At 38.9% G+C, this 20,750-nt stretch overlaps 2 protein-coding genes across 3 annotated transcripts; one reads left to right on the top strand and one right to left on the bottom strand.

Annotated features, from left to right (window-relative positions):
• Positions 1–70: 70 nt before the first annotated feature.
• On the top strand, positions 71–9,223 carry LOC133458473 (vitellogenin-1-like). Its single transcript, XM_061738372.1, has 34 exons — positions 71–110; positions 924–944; positions 1,086–1,237; positions 1,324–1,575; positions 1,659–1,820; positions 1,908–2,056; positions 2,145–2,295; positions 2,385–2,542; positions 2,638–2,803; positions 2,885–3,010; positions 3,103–3,321; positions 3,410–3,627; positions 3,718–3,815; positions 3,902–4,026; positions 4,113–4,214; positions 4,300–4,419; positions 4,508–4,697; positions 4,990–5,083; positions 5,195–5,380; positions 5,488–5,605; positions 5,687–5,900; positions 5,982–6,322; positions 6,410–6,445; positions 6,558–6,626; positions 6,713–6,916; positions 7,013–7,155; positions 7,242–7,371; positions 7,450–7,573; positions 7,673–7,853; positions 7,947–8,029; positions 8,197–8,291; positions 8,452–8,617; positions 8,800–8,961; positions 9,053–9,223. The coding sequence occupies exons 1-34, from the start codon at positions 71–73 to the stop codon at positions 9,154–9,156; spliced, it is 4,899 nt and encodes a 1,632-aa protein (XP_061594356.1). The 3' UTR covers positions 9,157–9,223.
• A 1,320-nt stretch (positions 9,224–10,543) lies between these two features.
• LOC133458474 (afadin- and alpha-actinin-binding protein-like) lies at positions 10,544–20,750 on the bottom strand. Of its 2 annotated transcripts, none has more exons than XM_061738373.1 (14): positions 20,653–20,750; positions 19,141–19,249; positions 18,588–18,739; positions 18,145–18,348; positions 16,145–16,255; positions 15,898–16,033; positions 15,305–15,380; positions 14,793–14,970; positions 14,455–14,605; positions 14,175–14,311; positions 13,791–13,964; positions 13,568–13,685; positions 13,069–13,216; positions 10,544–11,326 (listed from the first exon to the last, which is right to left on the bottom strand). In XM_061738373.1, the coding sequence occupies exons 2-14, from the start codon at positions 19,157–19,159 to the stop codon at positions 11,194–11,196; spliced, it is 1,737 nt and encodes a 578-aa protein (XP_061594357.1). In that variant the 5' UTR covers positions 19,160–19,249; positions 20,653–20,750; the 3' UTR covers positions 10,544–11,193. The 2 variants fall into 2 exon arrangements, with proteins under 2 accessions (XP_061594357.1, XP_061594358.1); XM_061738374.1 differs by having other exon boundaries at positions 20,660–20,678.

Raw genomic sequence — 20,750 nt, 5'->3', positions numbered from 1 at the left:
CTTTTTTTCCACACAGAGTTTTCCTTTAAAAGGCTGCCCGTCACCTCAGAATGTGACAGCCCCATCAGCCATGAAAGTGGTTGTGCTTGCCCTGACTCTGGCCTTCGTGGGTAAGAAGCATTCTGCATTAGTGAAAGACTGCCACTTTTGCACAAGATACACTTTTGAGCATTATTTGAAAAACTTCCTTTGTTGTTTGCTTACCTTTCAGATTTTAAATGCTTTTTTTTTTACAGCAGAAGAATGTGCAGGAGTCTTGTCATGTTATGTCGTGCTTTATCATAACTCAATACACCATGCTTTCCTGAATAGAATAGAATACTTTATTGTCAATATACCTGGGTACCTTGTCAGTATACCTGGGTACAGGTAGCCTTAATGTCATATAACTTTACTATCCAAAAAGAAAAAAAAAATCTCCAAGGGTTTGATCAATATACTTATCTTCAACAGTTGAATTCTAGGAAAGAAACTATTTTTGCATTTCTATTTAGGACTGAAAGGACATTTTTACTAACAGTTTTAGCCAGTGGCATACAACTATGTATTTGTTGTTCATTTTAAGCATGTGCATTTCTGACATAGATTAAATGAACCATAAAATGAAATGTAACACAATGTTTTAGCTAATTTTAATATGAAGGTTTGGGAGTTTTGAAAATTTTGAAAAAATAGCTGAATAACTGAAGACAAGAGAGAAGGCACCTTTCAAATCCACTATCAGAATGCCAATAGCTGTAGACTATTCATGTGTAAGACAAATACTGAACCTGTATTTGAAAAAGTAATTCTCCTTTGGTTGATAGATATACATTCAAAATATATGTAATGTATTTTTTTCCCCAAATTATAAATAATGCGATGCGTAATAACACATTCGATTTGCATAGTGGACTATTAACTTTATTTTATTTCTGTTTCAGCCGGACAAAGTCCAAATTTTGGTAAGTTCAGTACTTAATATTACCTATATTACTTATCTTTTTATTAGCAATGATACTAGTAAATTCTTCTAATAAAGCTTTCAAATAGCTGTTTTGGGGCTGAGGTAGAACACTTTTCACCAACTAAAACTGTGCTTACAGCTCCTGAGTTTGCTGTTGGTAAAACCTACGTGTACAAGTATGAGACATTGCTCCTGGGGGGTCTCCCTGATGAAGGTCTGGCGAGGGCTGGACTCAACATCTCCAGCAAAGTTCTCATCAGAGCAGTGTCTGAAAATACTTACCTGATGAAGGTAAAGATCAATATCACAAGCAAGCAATGTGCATTTTAACTTCGAAATGCAGACTGCCTCTTATAAATCTAATTTCTAAATTATAGTTTGCGGAACCTGAGCTCTATGAGTACAGTGGTGTTTGGCCAAAGGATCCTCTAACTCCATCGAGCAAGCTAAAGGCAGCCCTGGCACCTCAGCTCACAATTCCCATCAAGTTTCAATACACCAATGGTATTGTGGGACAGATTGAGGCCCCGGAAGGAGTCTCAACTTTGGTGCTGAACATCTACAGAGGCATCCTGAACATCCTTCAGCTCAACATCAAGAAGACACACAATGTCTACGATCTGCAGGAGGTTTGTCCAAGATCCCCAGGTAGACTATTAGGAGTCCACTGTGAGAAGTCCATTCTCCACTAAACAGGTGCTTTGTTTCACAGGCCGGAACTCAGGGTGTGTGCAAGACCCTCTACTCCATCAATGAAGATCTAAAGGCTGAACGTATCCTCCTGACCAAGACCAGGGACTTGAACCACTGCCAGGAAGAGGTCATTAAAAACATCGGGTTGGCATACACCGAGACATGCGACAAATGCCAGAAGGTAAGATCAAACTGATTTTGTACCATGCATACATGTATGATAGCAAAATATTGTACAAATAAGCATATGTTTTACTCATATTCACAGGAATCCAAAAACCTTAGAGGTACAACATCATTCAGTTACACCTTGAAACCATCTCCAAGCGGCACCATGATCATGAAGGCAGCTGTCAGTGAGCTGATCCAATTCTTACCTCTCTCTGAGGTCCATGGAGCTGTTCAAATGGAAACCAAGTATGTCAAAATATACTGAGAACGTAAAAGTGGTAATTTATTGGTGTACCTGGGTTGAAGATTGATTGTTTTTCACTTTACTTCAAAGGCAGAGACTGGTGTTCCTTGAGATTGAAAAAGACCCTATTCCATCCATCTCAGCTCAGTATACTCCCCGTGGATCTATCAAGTACGAGTTCTCCACCGAACTTCTTCAGACACCCCTTCAGCTTATCAAGATCAGTAACTTACAGGCCCAGGTATTGTTTCAGGATACTTAAAAAGATGTGATGTAAAGAATGAAAACATGTGAATCCTAATCACATGTAATGGTTTCTTGTGTTTTTAGGTTGTCGAGATTCTGAATCACCTGGTTTCAAACAATGTTGAGAAGGTCCATGAGGAAGCCCCTATGAAGTTTTTGGAATTGATTCAGCTCTTACGTACAGCTCGCTATGAAGACCTGGAAATGTTCTGGGGCCAGAACAAAAAGATATCTACCCACAGGTGGCTTTTGAGTGACTGAAAATTCATATATATTTTTAAATAATGTATGACTATAAATACTCTAGGTGTACTTAATTTATCCTTGCTTTTTTCAGACACTGGTTTTTGGATGCAATCCCTGCCACTGGAACTCCTGCTGTTCTTAGGTTTATCAAGGAGAAATTCTTGGCTGATGACTTGAGTCTTGTTGAGGCATCTCAGGCTTTGGTTGCAGCTGTTCACATGGTGTCAGCAAACCTTGAAACCATCAAGCTGGTAGAGGTTAGTAGATTCTAGAGCAAGTAACTTTGTTTATATCATCAACAGATGTGTGAAACGTTTCTGACATTTGCACTGTTCTAGACCCTGTCACTGGAACCCAAAATATTGGAAAACCCAATTCTGCGTGAGATTGTCCTCCTCGGCTATGGTACAATGATTTCCAAATACTGCGCTGAAACACCTGCCTGTCCTGTTGAACTTGTAAAGGTGAGTTTACCTGATTTATCTCATCACTTCAAACATTGAGGAAAAATTGAGAGTAGGAAATTTTGATCTCATAAACCCATTTCCTCCCACAGCCCATCCAGGACCGTCTTTCCGAGGCTGTTTCTAAGAGAGAGATAGAGAACATCATCTTGTTTGTTAAGATTTTGGCAAATGCTGGACATCCTTCAAGTCTCAAGTCAATCACGAAGATCATACCCATACATGGCACTACTGCTGTAACTCTGCCACTAAGAGTCCATGTTGAAGCCATCCTGGCCCTCAGGAACATTGCAAAGAAAGAGCCCAGAAGGGTGAGTTCTGAATACTGGAGAGTATTTCAGAGAACTTCAAGTCCATGCACTGAGGTCCATACTGAGTTTGTTTTCCCCTCTGAAACAGGTTCAGGAATTAGCTCTTCAGCTCTACATGGACAAGACTCTTCACCCAGAACTTCGCATGCTTTCATGCATTGTCCTGTTTGAGACAAGTCCTAGTATGGGATTGGTGACAACTGTTGCCAACATTGTGAAGACAGAGAAGAATTTGCAAGTGGCCAGCTTCACTTACTCTCACATGAAGTCTCTGAGCAGGAGCCCCTCCATCATCCATCCTTCACTGTGAGTATACTGTCAGATCCCTGTTAATCATCAAGCCAATTTGCTCGTAAGGATTAATGTTTATGAATCTATTTCATGTTTCCTTTATAGTGCTGCAGCTTGCAGTGTGGCCATGAAAGTCTTGGGTCCAAAGTTGGACAGACTGAGCATGCGTTTCAGCAGAGCAGTCCATGTCGACCTCTATGACAGTAAGACCTAAGTGAAATACAATCATGTTGGGTTTTTTTTTTCTTTACGGCATCAACTAAATGTACTTCTACAAACTCTAAATTAGGTTCCTTGATGCTTGGTGCGGCTGCCACTGCTTTCTACATCAATGATGCTGCCACCCTTCTTCCACGATCTGTTGTTGCTAAGACCAGAGCCTTCCTTGCTGGAGCTGCAGCTGATGTTCTGGAGGTGAAGGAAAATTAAAACTTGACCAGCTGTTGAATAACTTATTTAAAGTTATTGTTTTAACATCGTGTATGTGTTTGTTTTTTAAGATTGGAGTGAGAACTGACGGCCTCCAAGAGGCTCTTCTGAAAAACCCATCAATCACTGAGAGAACTGACAGGATCACCAAGATGAAGCGTATCCTTAAGGCTGTAAGCACCAGTAAAAACCACAAATTAGATAATAAAGTATTACTCAATCTCAAACAATGAAACATCACATTTTCTCTGTCTACAGCTGTCTCAGTGGAGGTCTCTGCCCACCGACAAACCCCTGGCTTCCTTGTATGTCAAGTTGTTTGGACAAGAAATTGCCTTTGCAAACATCGACAAAACTTTGATTCAAGAAGCTATTACGGTATGTAATATGTACATAAACTTGTTAACCTCAAGTCAGACAAAAGTCTTGCAAAGCACAATATCTACGATACATTTTTCCCCTACAGTATGCCAGTGGACCTTCTATTAAGAAATACGGAAGAGAGGCTCTCGAGACTCTGCTGCTGTCCGGTGTCAGCTTGAGCTACGCCAAGCCTGTGCTGGCTGCTGAGGTGCGACGCATCTTGCCTACGGCTGCTGGTCTTCCATTGGAGCTCAGTCTGTACTCTACTGCTGTAGCTGCAGCTGTTGTCAAGAGTAAGGAAAAAAACGTTGTTTTTTTTTAATTAATTAAGAGAACTGGAAATACCATCATAATATACTGGTGTAGATTCTCTGCTAACTCTCAAAGGTTTGAATCAAAGCAGCTGGACGTACTTTTCTTTGTTCTAGAAGAACAAAGAAAAGTAAGTCCATCATAGAATATCATGAAACATAATATGTTTTATCAATACTAAATAAATTATTTTTCAACAAAAATAATAATATGAAAAAGGATGCAAAAACAAAAAGAAAGGTTGATGGCTAATGAGTTCATTTGTTTGCTTAGTCAAACCCACCACACAACCACCCCTGTCAGAAGGTTTCCCCATCGTGAGCCTTCTGGAGACTGACATTCAGCTTGAGACTGAAGTCGAACCAAGGTAGGTTCAGTGTCTTATTGTTTGGCACAAAATGAGCAGAAGCCATTTAATGTGACAATATCAAAAATACTCTACTCATACTTATTTACGACATACTCATTTTTCTCCTAGTGTTGCAATGAATACCTTTGCTGTGATGGGAATTAACACCCCCATTATCCAGGCAACCATGGTATCAAGAGTTAAGCTCAACTCTATTGTTCCATCCAAAATTGCTGCAAGACTTGACATCAAGGAGGGTGACTTTAAGATCGAAGTTCTTCCAGTTTCTGTACCTGAAAACATTACATCCCTGAAGTAAGGCTTACATGTTTAATTCACCAAAAGAAAAATACAATTGTTCAATCAAAATATTCAAAACGACCTCTAGCCACATCTTTAAAACTTACATTCCTTCCCAACAGTGTTGAGACCTTTGCTGTGGTGAGAAATATCGAGGATCTTGCTTCTGAAAAGATCACTCCCATCATTCCCTTGCGATCTGTTTCAAGCGAGATTCTGTCATCTGTCTCATCTATTACAGTGAGAGTGGTTAAATTATAAAAGATTTTGATAGCTAACACGGTATCTTCAATTATCATTGATATCTATTTCCTCTTATAGTCAATATCTGAAGAGGCCATTTCCATGGAAGTAGAAGATGCCAAGCTTACGGAAAACAAAATCCGTCTCCTTTCAAAGAGATATTGTGCTCAGTATGTTGGTATTGGACTCAAGGCCTGTATCAAAGTTGCCACCAAAAATGCTGGATCTATCCGGGACATTGCCCTGTACAAACTGGCAGGAAGTCACCATGCTTCTTTATCCATCACACCAAGTAAGTGCTGAAAATACAAATGTTGTGCATTTTAAAAAGGGACAAGTAGGTTATAATGCTATAATGTTCTGATAATTTCAGTTGAAGGTGAAGCCGTTGAGAAACTTCAGATGGAAGTCAGGGTTGGAGTAAAGGCTGCAGAGAAGCTCATTAGACAGATCAACCTGAGTGAAGAGATCATTGAGGAAACACCAGTCTTGATGAAGCTCAACAAAATCCTGGCTTCCAGCCGCAAGTCCTCCTTATCTGGCTCAAGCAGCTCTTCCTCCTCCATCGCTTCCAGCTCCTCATCTCGCTCCAGCAGCAGCGGCAGCATAAACAGCTCTTCCAGACGTTCTTCCAAATCCAGCTCTGCATCAACCCTTACATCACTCTTCAGTGCTGGCTCAAGTTCCTCTAGCTCCAGCATTCATCGTTCAAGGGTAAAATATAAAAAATGATTTTGTAAGTCTGCAAAAAAAATTATAAGTGTAGAGTGCCTGGGAAATAATGATATTTGTTCTTAACAGCAGATAAGTCACAGGTTTGAGAAGGATCACAAGAAGGTAAGTTTGTATTGTACTTCAAAATATAAGTTTATATTGTAATGTTTGAAAGTGTGGCTTCATTCATATACTTTTCCTGGCATTTTTTAACTTTGGTATATCTTTCTTGTAGGCTGTCAACTCTGCAATGTATTCCAAGAGCAAGAGTAGTGACTCAAGCTTTGAGGCCATTTACAGACAGGTGAAATTTGGATATCAGAAAAATCCTTATCCAGTCTTCTCTTCCCTGGTGGTTTGTGAGCACTCACACAAAGGTTTTCCCCACAGAACAAATTCCTCGGTAATGAGGCTGCCACCGTTGTCGCCATCTTCCAAGCTGTTAGAGCTGATAAGAAGCTGCAGGGATACCAACTCTCTGCCTACCTTGACAAACCAAGTGCCAGACTTCAGATCGTTTTCGCTCCTCTGTCTACTGAGTACAACTGGAAGATCTGTGTTGATGGAGTTGTGCTAAGCAAACACAAAGTCACAGTAAGACACTGTCTTGTTTTTTTTTTTTTTAATGAAAATAAGAGGACTACCTCTAAAGCAAAATGGCTTATTCTTGTACCTGCTGTTTCTTTGTAGGCTAAGATCTCCTGGGGAGCAAACTGCAAGGAATACAGCACCATGATTTCTGGAGAAACTGGTCTTGTTGAATCAAGCCCTGCAGCTCGCCTCAGAATGTCCTGGGAAAGACTGCCCTCTTCCCTTAGACGCTACGGAGAAATGTAAGAAATTTCATATTTGCTGTCGTAAGGCCAAACACTTTCCATGCAAAGCTTGCAAAGTACTTGACACAAAAATTCTTCAACAGGGTGTATAAGTACGTTCCTGCTAAAATGCTGGCTGACTTGATCAAGGGAAAGAACAGCACCAGACAACTCTCATTCACTGTGATTGCAGCGTCTGAAAAGGCCCTTAACTTCACTGCAAGATTACCAGTGGTATGCAAAGTCATGTTTTTCTACCTAAGGTTCTACTTGTTACTGCTTTTTAATAAACAAGATTTATTCCCTCGACAGCGTACAGTCTACAACATGACTTTGAGTCTTCCCGTCACTCTGCCTCTGAAAGAGATCAAAACTTTCACCCCCTTTGATGAAGTCATTGACAAGGCCCACTACGTTTTTGCCAAGGCTGTCGCAAGTAATGGCTGACGCTGCATAAATCATAACACAATTGTAGACACTGTTTTTAATGTTTTTTTATGCAACCCAAGGTTAAAAGCACTTTCGTTTCTTCCAGCTCAATGTAGATCAGTCGAGGACACATTGATTACATTCAACAACAGGTCATACACGAGGGACATGCCCCAGTCTTGCTACCAGGTCTTAGCGCAGGATTGCACCGAAGAGCTGAAGTTCATGGTTCTGCTGATGAAGGACTCCACTGGACAAAGCCATATCAATGTCAAAATTGCTAACATGTGAGTAATCAGAAACATGGATGTGAAAGAGAATGTTAGATTTCCTTGGCACGTTGATCAAACTGATGAAGGTTTTATCTTCTATTCTTGTAGCGATATTGATCTCTTCTCCAAGATTGAAGTGGCTGTGAAGGTCAATGGAAGGGAAACCACACTCCCATACGACCATCCAACAGGTGTCTTTACACAGTCTTTGTTCTATCAAAGTTTTTTACATTAACAAAAGATCATTTTAAACGTAATGTTGCTAAATTAAAGCTACACGTTCTCCAGTTTTATAGTTCATCCTGAATTCCTGATTTAAACTACTTGTAAAAACTGATGATAAGAACTTGTTTTACAGACGGCATTGTGATCAGAAAAACTGGAGAAGGCATTTCTGTCTATGCACCTAGCCACGGACTTCAAGAGGTTTATGTTGACCAGAAGTCATACACGGTAAAAACAATATTATACATGATGAACCTTTCTGCACAAATTATCAGAAAAAAGCGTGATTTTGGAGAAACCAAAACACCAGCAAAGCAAAGGAGTTTTCACAGGTGCCAGATATGTCTGATGTTTCTACCACTTAATGTGTCATCATTTTGCAAAATAGATTAAAGTTGTGGACTGGATGAAAGGCAAGACCTGTGGACTCTGTGGAAAGGCTGATGGGGAGATCAGAGAGGAGTATCGCACACCTAATGGACGGGTCAGCAAGAATGCAGTCAGCTTTGCTCATTCCTGGACTCTTTCTGCAGAGAGCTGCAGGGACAACAGTGGTACGACTCTAAGATCACTAAGCAATTATTTTTAGATTAAAACTATGACATTTTATCTTAATTTCCAACCTTCTACTCCACTTTTATTTAATATTTATGTTGCAGCACATGAAAGGTTTTTAAACATGTCATCGGCTCACTGCATCCATCAGAAATCCATTTATCTGTACTATTTCTTACAGAGTGCCGTCTGAAGCTTGAATCTGTGCAGCTTGAGAAGCAGGTGAACATTGAAGGGGAGAACTCCAGATGCTTCTCTGTTGAGCCTGTGCTGCGCTGTCTGCCTGGCTGCTTCCCAGTCAAGACCACCCCAGTCACTGTTGGCTTCAACTGTATGCCCTCTGGTGAGTTTTAAGAAGAAATAAAACCAATCAGTAGAAAACAACATTTTCAAAACAAACTGTCTCTAATTGCTTTGCTTCCTTGCTTCTGCAGATTCTGCTCCTGAGCGCACGAGCAGCATCTTTGACAGCAGCGTGGATCTGAGGGAAACTACAGAGGCTCACCTGGCCTGTAGCTGCACTGCTCAGTGTGCTTGAGAACAACACTGTCTGTCACTGCTATCATGTGTATGTTTGTAACTGTAACTTTAAATAAAGAACATCTCAATAGGATTTCACTGATTTGAGGTTTTTATTGTGTTTATCTTCTTGTGTTTTAAAATGAAAATGTTCAACTGCAACAAAAAGCTCACAAAGATCTGGGAAATGGACTTCATGAGAAAAGATGGCTATGAATTAATGTGTGAACCAAAGTACACCTGCAATTGTTGAAAATTCACATACACTTGAGACAAAATATTAAAACAGAGTACTCTACATTTTATGGCATTTAATCATAGTAAACTTTACTCGATTTGCCTTTAAAAATCCCAGTAATACTAAGGAATTCCCACATAATTGTAAAAAGATTGATCCATTTTGACCTCTGCATCTTTTATACCGTTCCCACAATATCAGAGATAGCTGTACTCACTTTCTCATCATGTGGGTGGACCTTAATAGCAATCGAATATTTACAAATATTAATTTATCTAAAAGGATTTGCAATAATGGGTGGGTTAGATTTGGACTGGAGGACCCAATCACATCAGGTGACTCTACTGACTTTATGTTCTTTGGGCCACTCACACAACCTGCAAAATCCTATGTCAAAGCTAATTTATGAAACTTACATCAAATGTTTGTCACACTCCATGGATTTTGGGGGACTTCCTATCAATACATTCCTTACCAGTGCAATAACAGGGCCAAAAGTGATACTATATGTCAATTATTTTTACATTCATCCAGTTTGCTTTTCTGGGTGTTTTTCATAAAAACAAAGACATCCTCTGGTTCTTATTAAGTCTCGCATTTAGGCCAACCTCAGATGAACAATATGACATGTTATATAGTGTCATATTTTAGAAAGACTACCACAAAATACAGAAAACATTGTGTGAAACACTAAGAACAACACATGATTTAATAAAACAACTTTTAACAGCAATAAATAGTAAATGTTTTCTGTATGATGTCATACAGACATCTTCTTTACAACGGTGCTTTTAGTGATATTAATAGTATTTTGGTCTTCACGAGAAAGGAGGGATGTTCTGATGAAACAATGGTGTTAAGAGAAACTAACACAGGCAACAGAACTGGACCCAAAAGAGAGGCGCAGAGATGCAGGTTACCTTGCTGATCTTTAATCGGTCCAGGCATGTAAAAATCTAAAGTAAAAACGTTCTTCTTGTTGTGATGAACAGTGTGTAGTTTTGAGAAAGCAAACCATCTTCAGCATGGCTGCTCTTTGGGATGAACTTCAGATAAGGTGAGCGGGCCAGTGGCTTAAATTTCAAACGTCAAAAAGCTGCTTATGTTTAAAAATGTGCAAGAAATCTTCAGTAATTGATCTCAATATAAAGGCATTAAAATGAACTCATTACTGAACAAATTGTTAATTTACATTCATACCAACACAACTACAGTGTATCGTTTTCTGATACAAATTACATAAATTGTTAGATTTTACAACATTTTAGACTGCAACATTGACAAAAAGACATAATGCTGTAAATCAGGTTGGAAAACCCTGAGTCTAAACAAACTCAACATTTATCCCAGCAACATTAATCCTACATTCTAAAACTCTGGCAGCTGGCAAGTTTACTGTGAAAAGCTGTGATATGAAAGTCAGCATTTAGGGAATATTATCTGCAGCATCAGTGAGCAAGGGTAGTGGCAAAACTTCTCATCAGCATGACTTGTTGCACTTCTGAATAAAAATAAATAAATAAATACCATGCTTGGATTAAAATATGATTTCTAGGACAGATATACACTACAACATTAATATTTATGTTTACCACATACGCTATGTGTAAAATATTAAGTTAATGACTATAAAAAAGAAATATTTACATGAATTTTATTCCAAACATACGATTCGCAGAAAATCAGCGGCTGAAAAAGTTTTCACTCTTTATAGGGTAACATTCAACATCTTCAGGTGGTTGACATTCACAAATCAAAAGATATTCTTGTAAAGCATCCCATAGTCAATTATGATTGAAATTATGACAGTATTTGGCTTTATATAGAGCTGTTATTTTGCAGTATGAATGAGTGGCTGCTGTTGTTCCTCAGTTCATGCTGGACGGGAACATGTCCAGAGGGGATGCTTGATTCTTCAGCATTTTCAGTCTTCTTCTTTGGTTTGATTGAGCTGGAGATCACATTTTATAGACAATTAGGTGGAAACCATAGTTGAAAATGTTAAAAATGCACAGTCATGTGGAAAAAAAAAGTGCACTCTTTCAACAAATTTCAAATAATCTTCTGGCCCTTGCCAGGAATCACAACTGGATTGCTATAGCCTTAGATGACATATTTCTTATTTTTTCAATTAAAATACAAAGGTCTCTTAAAATGAATATGACATCACAGCTTAGGTTTAAAAAGTTGCACTAATGGGTGCACGGTGACACAGCTGGTAGTGCAGCCGTCTCACAGCAAGAATGTCCTGGGTTCAATTCCTGCCGGGGACGTTGTGGGCGCTGAGTGTGTGTTAAGTTCCCCCATGACTTCAACACCCACACCCTGGGTGGGGTTGGTGAAAGGATTTTTCTGTGTGGAGTTTGTATGTTCTCCCCGTGTTCCCTTGGGTAGCTAATGTGAGCTACCCTCACAAAAACATGCAGCAGTCCTGGGCTATACATGCCCCCTCTGGCCAACCGGGGCGCCAGATGGGGTGGGGAGGATCCGGCCGGAATAACGCAATCCTTCCACGCGCCACGTCCGGCCAGAGAAGCCCCACCCTGTCTGGTGAAAAGAAGCGGCCTGCTCACTCCTCAAGTTAAAGAGGAGACCTGAGCTCAGTGCAAGGCCCTCCCGGGGTTGGTAAAGGGAGCAATGCCCAAGGCTGACTTCGGTAGGGGCACTGGGTGAAGAAATGGGAAAAAAATCGGAATAAAAATATATAAAAAAAAAAAGTTGCACCAGATGAAACCTTAATATTTCTAGAACAATGTCCATTTGACGGACAAGATCACAGCGAAGATGTTTTAGACCTAACAGAGAACACCACCTTGTCAAAAACCAAATGCAGCGTTAGACTATATATATTTATACCAAGGTCTGTGTGAATACTCGATTCTGATTGGCTAGCAGGTGTCCATTAACATGTTAATGGACCTAGAAAACAAGTTCGGTTAAATTGCCTGATATCTTTAATATCATTGATCATTGCGCTGGATCAACTGCCAGGTGGTAACCATGGCAACGGAGATTCAGGGAAGAACAGCCGGTTACCGCAGGACGGTAAAGAGCAGAAGTCCGGCAAATCTTAATATATATATATATATATATATATATATATATATATATATATATATATATATATATATATATATATAGGAAACTATCTGTTCTACGAATATATTTACTGTTTGTTACTGTACCATAGCCGAGCAGAGCTGAGCGGACTAGAATATCTCCCGTTGCTAAGTCGTATCTCAGGTCCGTCCTAGTTACTGGAGAAGTCAACACTGTGTCCATTGCATAAGGACCTTATGGGATGGTAGTAATTGTTCCAGGTATTAGTCAAACCCTCAGGTGTTACCAAGGAAACTGAGTTATGGCTTGTTAAAAAACTTTGTAACTTACCAGGTTACAACTGCTGCAGCCGCTCAGCTGTGGCTTGTTATAAAACGAATGATTTCAACTGAAAACACATTAAAGCATGAATAACTGATTATTATTCATGTTTTTTGGTAAGTGATCTTGGTATAAGCGGGATAATGCCCTTCGAGGTGGCCATTAACATAAATATACAGACTTTGCAGAGGCAAACCGTCCTCCGCCTCGTGTCGTGCCATAATATTACATTATTTTTCCACATAACTGTACAAATTATTAAAAATTTAAAAATTAAAAAAAAAAAACACATAGAAAATGTAGACATGATACCTGCTTTGTGGGATAAAAGAAAGTGCGTGATGCTGGTCAGCTTTGAGAGATGACATGAGTGGGAGGCAACCAGGTGTCGGGGGGGCCGAGTTGGAAAAGCTTTCGCTGAGTTTTTCTGGACCCAGCTGTTGGCTCACCTCTGTTTCAGCTGTTAAAAATAGACATTGACTGTTAGAAACGAACACTAATGATAATAATAGCTTAGGAAAATGTTTATAAATATACAGTATATTATATATTATGACATCTCAGTCCACTTTTGACTACCTTGAAAGTATATCAAAAACATGAGTGAAAGCATTTTCATCCTTCTATACACCTGTATTTTGCTTCACGGCTTTATCACCAATATGTTGTTTAGCTTTTGTATTTTTTGACTTATGAAGACTTTTGAAGAACCTTGTTCTGATGGTTCTCTTGCACATATCCACTAGTCAACAACTGCGAATGCTTAACTGGACTGAATTTGTGAGAACAACAGCAACACAGTAACACTCACATATTCCAAAGGCACTTATAGACTTTGACAACGAGGGTTTCTTTGATTCTCCAAATGGACTTAAGGTTAAAAACTGGTGTTTGAGCCATGTTGCCCGATCCTCCTCAAAGGCCTTTCTCTGGAAATTAAAGATAAACAAGACATTTAAAAAGTAGTCGAGACACCTAAACTAGTGTCACCGATGTTTGCTCCCAGCTGTCTTAAACGTTTTTTTTAATCTCACCTCATGGCTCAGTCTAATAGCTGCTTCAGTGAAGTTCCTCCTCTCTCTGTCAAAGATCTTCCTCTGCTCCTCAAACGTCTTCCAATCCTCTCTGAGGCGTGCATTCCCCTGTAGCATATAGCTGTCATTTAGTAAAGATCCAGTCTCCTCATCGCACGGAGAGCTCAACTGTTGCTGCAAGAAGAGAAAGAACAGGCATTGTCTAAGTCAGCCCCAAATGTAATCATTGACACATTTTCTATCTTTTCATTTCCAGTTTTCAAATCAGGAAGGAGCAAAAATTAGACACATCTAAACAATGGGATGAGTTGAACACACTCCTTGAAGTATTTCACAGATCAAATTCACATGCCATTGTTAAATACCATCATTGTTCGGTTTTACCTGCAGGAGCTGCTGTTGAGTTTGAATGAAATCTTTACACTGCTGGATCTCCAGCTTTAGTCTCTCCATCTCCTCCTCATGAGTCTCTCGTGGAGCAGCGTCGCTATTTATACTGTCAACTATCTGCGGCAAAGATACTAAACAAACAGCACAAAAAAAATCAGCCCTTTCAACAAACATTTATTCATCCATACATTGATAAGACATGGTCCTTCTATTTTTCCGACTACGAGCACTACATAAATAGATCTATTTTATTTATTAATTTAGTAATGAACACCTTGGCTGTTTAGCCTTTCAACGTGGCTCTTGAGCCTTCTCCACTGCAGTCGAATACTGTTGGTCAGTTTCTCCCGGGCATGGATACAATACAGCTCTGCACCTTCCTTACTGGAGTCAAACCCCTCTTCTTCTTCCTCCTCTGAGCTACCCTGAAATGAGGGTGAAAATACTTTTTAATGTATTGTCAAACATGTGGAAAGCATGTTTAAGAGACGTTTTTTTAGCAATATATTTTCATCTAATTTAGATGTTAAAATAGCAGAAGGAAAAAAATAATAATAAACATGGGACAAGGTGAAGAACAGCCATTGTGAAGGGGGAAAGAAGTAAGCCCACCTGTGTGCCAGAGTGTTCATGTTGGTCATCTTTCACAGCTTTTCTTAAATTCAGAATGGACACCATGTCTCTTTTCATTTGCTGCAAGACTTTCCTCAACTCAGCATTTTCCATAACAAGCTCCCTCTGTCTGGCGTCGTAGTCGCTCAGCAGGATCTTATACATCTCTCCCTCTTGCCTTAGGATGAGAAACACAATCATGGTCACTTTTTAAATTCAATATCTTTACAAGCCTATACATAGTTATAAACAAATGGCATAGTCTATGTATGTATAGACTAACTTATAGTCTGGTTTATAGACACTTGTGTCAACTAGAAAAAGAAAAGGCCTTGTACTAACATTTGGTTGAGGTGCAATAGTTGGCTTACTGCAGCACTTCCATTGATCATGCTTTTTCTTTCTGCTGTATTTCTGCAGATCTTGATTTGAAATGCGTCCATAAATAACAGAGTTCACTAAAACATACTGCGAAGACTAAAAAGATAGTTAATAAAGGGATTAGGACCTACTTGGCCTCGGTTTTTTCCGTTCTCCAAAGGCTTCTCTTCCCATCAGCTCTGCCAATGTTATTTAATACATCAATGGCTGTAAAGCAAGAGAAACAAATAAGTAGGCATGTGATTTTTCACCTTTTAGCACCCTATAATACTCACAATAAATTATATAAAAGACATCCGAAGCATGATGAGAAAAAAAATACAGCCATACAAAATAATTAATCCTAAATCATGTCTTATGACCCATTAGAAGTGTGTGGTGCTATAATTCTTGCAAATACTTAAAATTCCTGCTGGTATATACATGCTACTTCTTTTTTACTTGACGGCAACAACTGTGTCTGAAAACTCTTAAAATTATTTCAAATTACTGTAACTCTCTGTTCTTTATATAAATGTTATGTTTACAAATAAATAAATAATTACTAAAGTTTTATCATTCATTTCCTTATTTGTTCTGCAAACCTGGTAATATTCTCTCTTCCTTTGCCCTGCAACAGGCACAGGAGAGAGATTAAGTGTGAAGGGTGTATTTGCAGACAGTGACCACTGAGTACATGTTTCGTTCTAACACGTTACCTAAGCAAAACAATTTTCTATTCTACCTTGTTTTCTCTCCTTTTTGTCAGCCAGGAGTTGGTTCAGTCGCTCCTTCAGTTTGTTAAATTCTCTTTCCTTCCGTTTCATGTCATGATTGTACTGACTGGCGCGGCTCACAATTATATTCTGAAGTTTTTGCACCTGGCGGAGAGAATTAAACAAGTTGATACTTCTCAAGAAAATGTACGTGGCAAACCACAAAGATCTGACGACAGAGTTACTTTGCCTATGAGGCTACTCTTAACATCCCACCTCTTCTTTTTCATTTTTCAGGGAGTTCTGCAAACTCTTCACTTTCAGCTGAAGCTGTCGTTCTCTTTCAAGAAGTCCTGTGTTTTCCCTTTTAGAATGTTCAAGCTGCTCCTGCAAAATACAATGGAAAGAACAGCTGTTAGCAAAGCTCAGTGAAAGGCAATCTCATAATTTGGTAAGATATAATATTGTCCATCCACTTCCGTTTAGATATTGGGAGCAGGAGCCTGAGCTTGTCTAAGACAGTGGAAACAGTTTCCTTGGCCAGCTGAGAGAAATCATCTATCCAGTGTTTTCTGGGTCTGCCTAGGGACCCTCTCCTAGTAGGAGATGCCTGAAACACCTCCCCAGTGAGGCACCCAGAAGTCATTCTAACCAAATAATCAAACCACCTCAGTTGGCTGCTCTTGATGTGGAGGAGCAGCAGCTAGGGTTGCCACCCGTCCCGTAAAATACGGAATTGTCCTTTATTTGAGAAAAAAATGTTGCATCCTGTATTGAACTAATACGGGATGCGATTTGTCCCGTATTTTCATTAACGCCCCAAACACACGTCTGTCACACACACATCAACACTAAATTGATCAATAATGATAACAAAATAAAACACAGGAAACATTAAGGCCAGCAAAGTAAATTTGAGAATATTTTATGAAATCAATAAACAATTCCATCATCAAAATTATAACAAATAAAGGTTTAAAATATCTTGCTTTGCATGTAATAAGACTAGGTAATATATTAGTTTCACCTTTTAAGTTGAATTATTGAAATAAATGAACTTTTACACCATATTCTAGTTGAATTATTGAAATAAATGAACTTTTACACCATATTCTAGTTGAATTATTGAAATAAATGAACTTTTACACCATATTCTAGTTGAATTATTGAAATAAATGAACTTTTACACCATATTCTAGTTGAATTATTGAAATAAATTAACTTTTACACCATATTCTAGTTGGATTATTGAAATAAATTAACTTTTACACCATATTCTAGTTGAATTATTGAAATAAATTAACTTTTACACCATATTCTAGTTGAATTATTGAAATAAATTAACTTTTACACCATATTCTTCACCTGTAGGCTATATTATACATCTGGGGTGATGTGGACATACGTAGGCTATTTCAGTTGTTGTATGGTTGGCTGTCATGCAAGTTCAATGCTAAATGCTAAATGGTCAATGCTGCGCTGCTGAAATCGGGGCGTCCCTTATTTCTATTTCTGAAAGGTGGCAACCCTAGCAGCAGCTACAATACAAGTCCCTCCGAACCCCCCCCCTCACCCTGTCTCTAGTCTAGAGGGAGAGTCCAACCACCCTGCAGAGGTAACATGTATTTGTGTTCTTTCGGTCCTTACCGAGGGCAAGATCATGGATCAACTAGTAAACTACTGTGCGATATCTAAACATGAACGCATTATTTCTATTGTGCAGTATTTGAATGTTGAATGTACATTTCTTGTTTTTTTTCTGCTCTCTAGTTTTTTTCTTTTCTTGTACATATACTTATTTTTAAATATTTCTTGTGAATATCAATTTTCATGTTTATTTCGGTACTGAATGGATCTGGGCACAATTCCGTCATACTCTTGTACAATGAAAATAAAGATTCTGATTCTGAAACACAGAACCTTTTCCTTTTGGGTCAACCCTCTCTTCACTGCAACAGGGAATCAGTGCAATGCCTTCTCCAAGTCTATAAAATACATGTGGACCAATAAGGAAAACTCTCATGCTTCAGGACTCTAGAACAGATATAGAGCTGATCTAGCGCTCCACATCCAGATCGGAACCTGCATTGTTCCTCCTAAATCTGAGATGTGTTAATCGATGACACCCTCCTCTCCAGCTCCCCAGCACAGACCTTATAAGCACATTAAATATATTTTTTATACCACTCTGTATCAGTTCAGCATTCAAAGGGTTTATCATTAAATGTTATGCTATCGCAATAAAAGCAGAGAAATAACAGGGTGAGTTACTGTACCTTTAAACTAGTGTTAGTGAGCTGCAGGAAGTCCACATTGCTGCTGGACCTCAGCTGCTCCACTTCCATGTTTTCCAGGGTTCTGAGGCCCCTTCGATGCAGCTGAATCAGGTCATACATGCAGTTTAGCACAGCTACAATATTCAGATCAGAGCTGCTGCCTGATATGGTCCAAACTGGTGGGAGGCCTAGCAAGGTCATCTCCTATAAAGGAAGAGAGATGTGGAGGAAAACTAACTATTTGCACAGCACGTGTAGTGCACATCCTGTATACTACAGATGTCCTTGAAAAGAAGAATTCTCCTAAGATTTCCTTAGATTAGATGACATTTAACGTTCATAATATTCCCAGCCAATCTCAGGAGATAGACAACTGACCACACATGCATTTACAATAAATTCAGTACTAGTACTACCTCAGAAACACACAAAAGACTACCAACCTGATTGATGTGGGACAGACATTCTTGCATGTTGTTCTCTGTGCAGAAGGTACTGAGCACATTGGAATTTCTGAGCAAAGGCAGCGTCGACTGGTTGAACTGCCTCAAGAGGGGTGTCCCACATTCAACGGTGCTGCCATGAACACCCTTGACTTGAAGGAAAAGAAATATGCTAATTAGATATCCAGTTCATTGTCCTTAACAGATTTAACCCTTGACAATAAAAGGGAAAACTTTCATCTAAAGTGATTTTTGAATAATAACTAAAAATAGCATTCATTTATCACAATGCCTGCTCCAAATCACATGACAAAGTACACAATTAGAGAAAACTATAAACTGAAAGCAGGACACTGCAGTGCTGTAATCAAGTTAAAATGATTAATGGAGACGTCAATAGCCAAACAAACAAAAAAACATTCCAAAATTAAGTGCAAGGCCTGGGCTTAATAACTCTGTTAAAAGCAGCAAAAGAAAGGACACCTATCACAAATATTATATTTGTGATAGGTTTATAAAGGAAATAAATATAATAATAAATATCTAAACTCACCCAGGGAGGACTCTGGCATTGTTACAGTGCAGCCGTCAGGCTACGTGACTGGATTGTCTACTGCATGCACAGATTACAAAGGTTGACCACAAGGTCCACCTACAATATCCTGAAATAGACAAGTCAGATTAGCAGTGGCCATTCACCACTGTGGATTACAAAGCTGCACATGCGGTAGTGAGAGGTAGAAGCATGAAGCAGTCTGAATAATAAGGCTTTACAGACAAATGATTCTCTGTGTAGATTCATATTTCTGCACTAAATATGTTTCCATTTAAAGAGTATTATAAAAAGTTTATCATATTGATCTTGTTAACCTTGTCTCTGATATACTACTATAGTATTTAGCAGGTTATAGGATGGGAGCAAGCTCCCATCCTATCCCAACGCACTAATCATCTGATTCACCTAATCTCAGCCAGACAACATGTTGGTTGATTTGCAAAGAGACAACCAAAAAGGCATGAACCAAAACTATTCCACCTGTCACATTTGAACTTTTAATGAGCATTTCAAAAGCAGTATGACTCCAATTTAGAACAGCTTTTGCAAACAACTGTTGTAATTTTTACATTTTAATTTCAACAAGGGGGCGATCAATCGGGATGCACAGTTTACCCCCTTATGATCCAGGTTTTTCCTTGCCACTGTTTGGACTAAGGTTTTTCTCCCACTAGGGGAGTTTTTACCTGCCATTGTTTATGTAATAATTGCTCGGGGGTCATGTTCTGGGTCTCTGGAAAGCGCCTAGAGACAACTTTTGTTGTAATAGACGCTATATAAATAAAACTGAATTGAATTGAAGTTTACTTTCAGTAATACTCGACAGACCTGACACGGGTCTGGAAGTGTTGCACTATAAAGGACAGCTCAAAGCACCTGGGGGTTTAAGGGGTTAATCAGTCTGCTGAGACAGATGGCAAGCTTCCTATCCTCAAAGCCCAGACCTGGCTTAGCATGCCAACTGGACAAGTTTTAACCTTTAACTCTTAAACTCATCTGTTACAATTTAATATGTAAAACTAAGAACTCACTAAGAGGATTTTCAATCACAGGATCAGTTAGGTGCATGTTTGAAATATATATATACTGTAATTGTTTTGGGAGTCTGTTGTACACAAGCAACTGAAGTCAAATTAAACTATTTCCAAACAGAGATTCATGTTTTCCTTCAAAAGAGAAGACAGCACAATATAATGTAACTTTATACACAAATGTAGATCATGTACCTGTTCTGATTACATTATGGTTTAACAAGAATTTTGGCAGTCACACCATAAACACATCGTTCAATCTGTGTCTTTTCTGAGCAAAAGCTATTAAAACAGTACAGTAACTACAGCAACCTTTGAATACAATGTTGTTAAAATTTTAAAAAACGAAAAGTAACCGCAGTCTCCGCTGCTGCTCCTCCTAATCAGTGACAACGATCTAACCTGTTCAACTTAAGAAGTTAAACAAGTGGCCGTTTAGAGCTTTTACAAAATATATGCATATATGACAAGGACTTACTTTACACCTTAATTATTGCGGTATTTCCAAGCTTCTGTTAAGGTTAAACAGCTACTTTAGACACGTCCTGCAACCACGCACAGCACATGAATCAAACA

Source organism: Cololabis saira, chromosome 13, assembly GCF_033807715.1.
Source record: "Cololabis saira isolate AMF1-May2022 chromosome 13, fColSai1.1, whole genome shotgun sequence".
In the NCBI taxonomy this organism is placed as follows: domain Eukaryota; kingdom Metazoa; phylum Chordata; class Actinopteri; order Beloniformes; family Belonidae; genus Cololabis; species Cololabis saira.
This window is presented reverse-complemented; position numbering and strand designations above follow the sequence as displayed.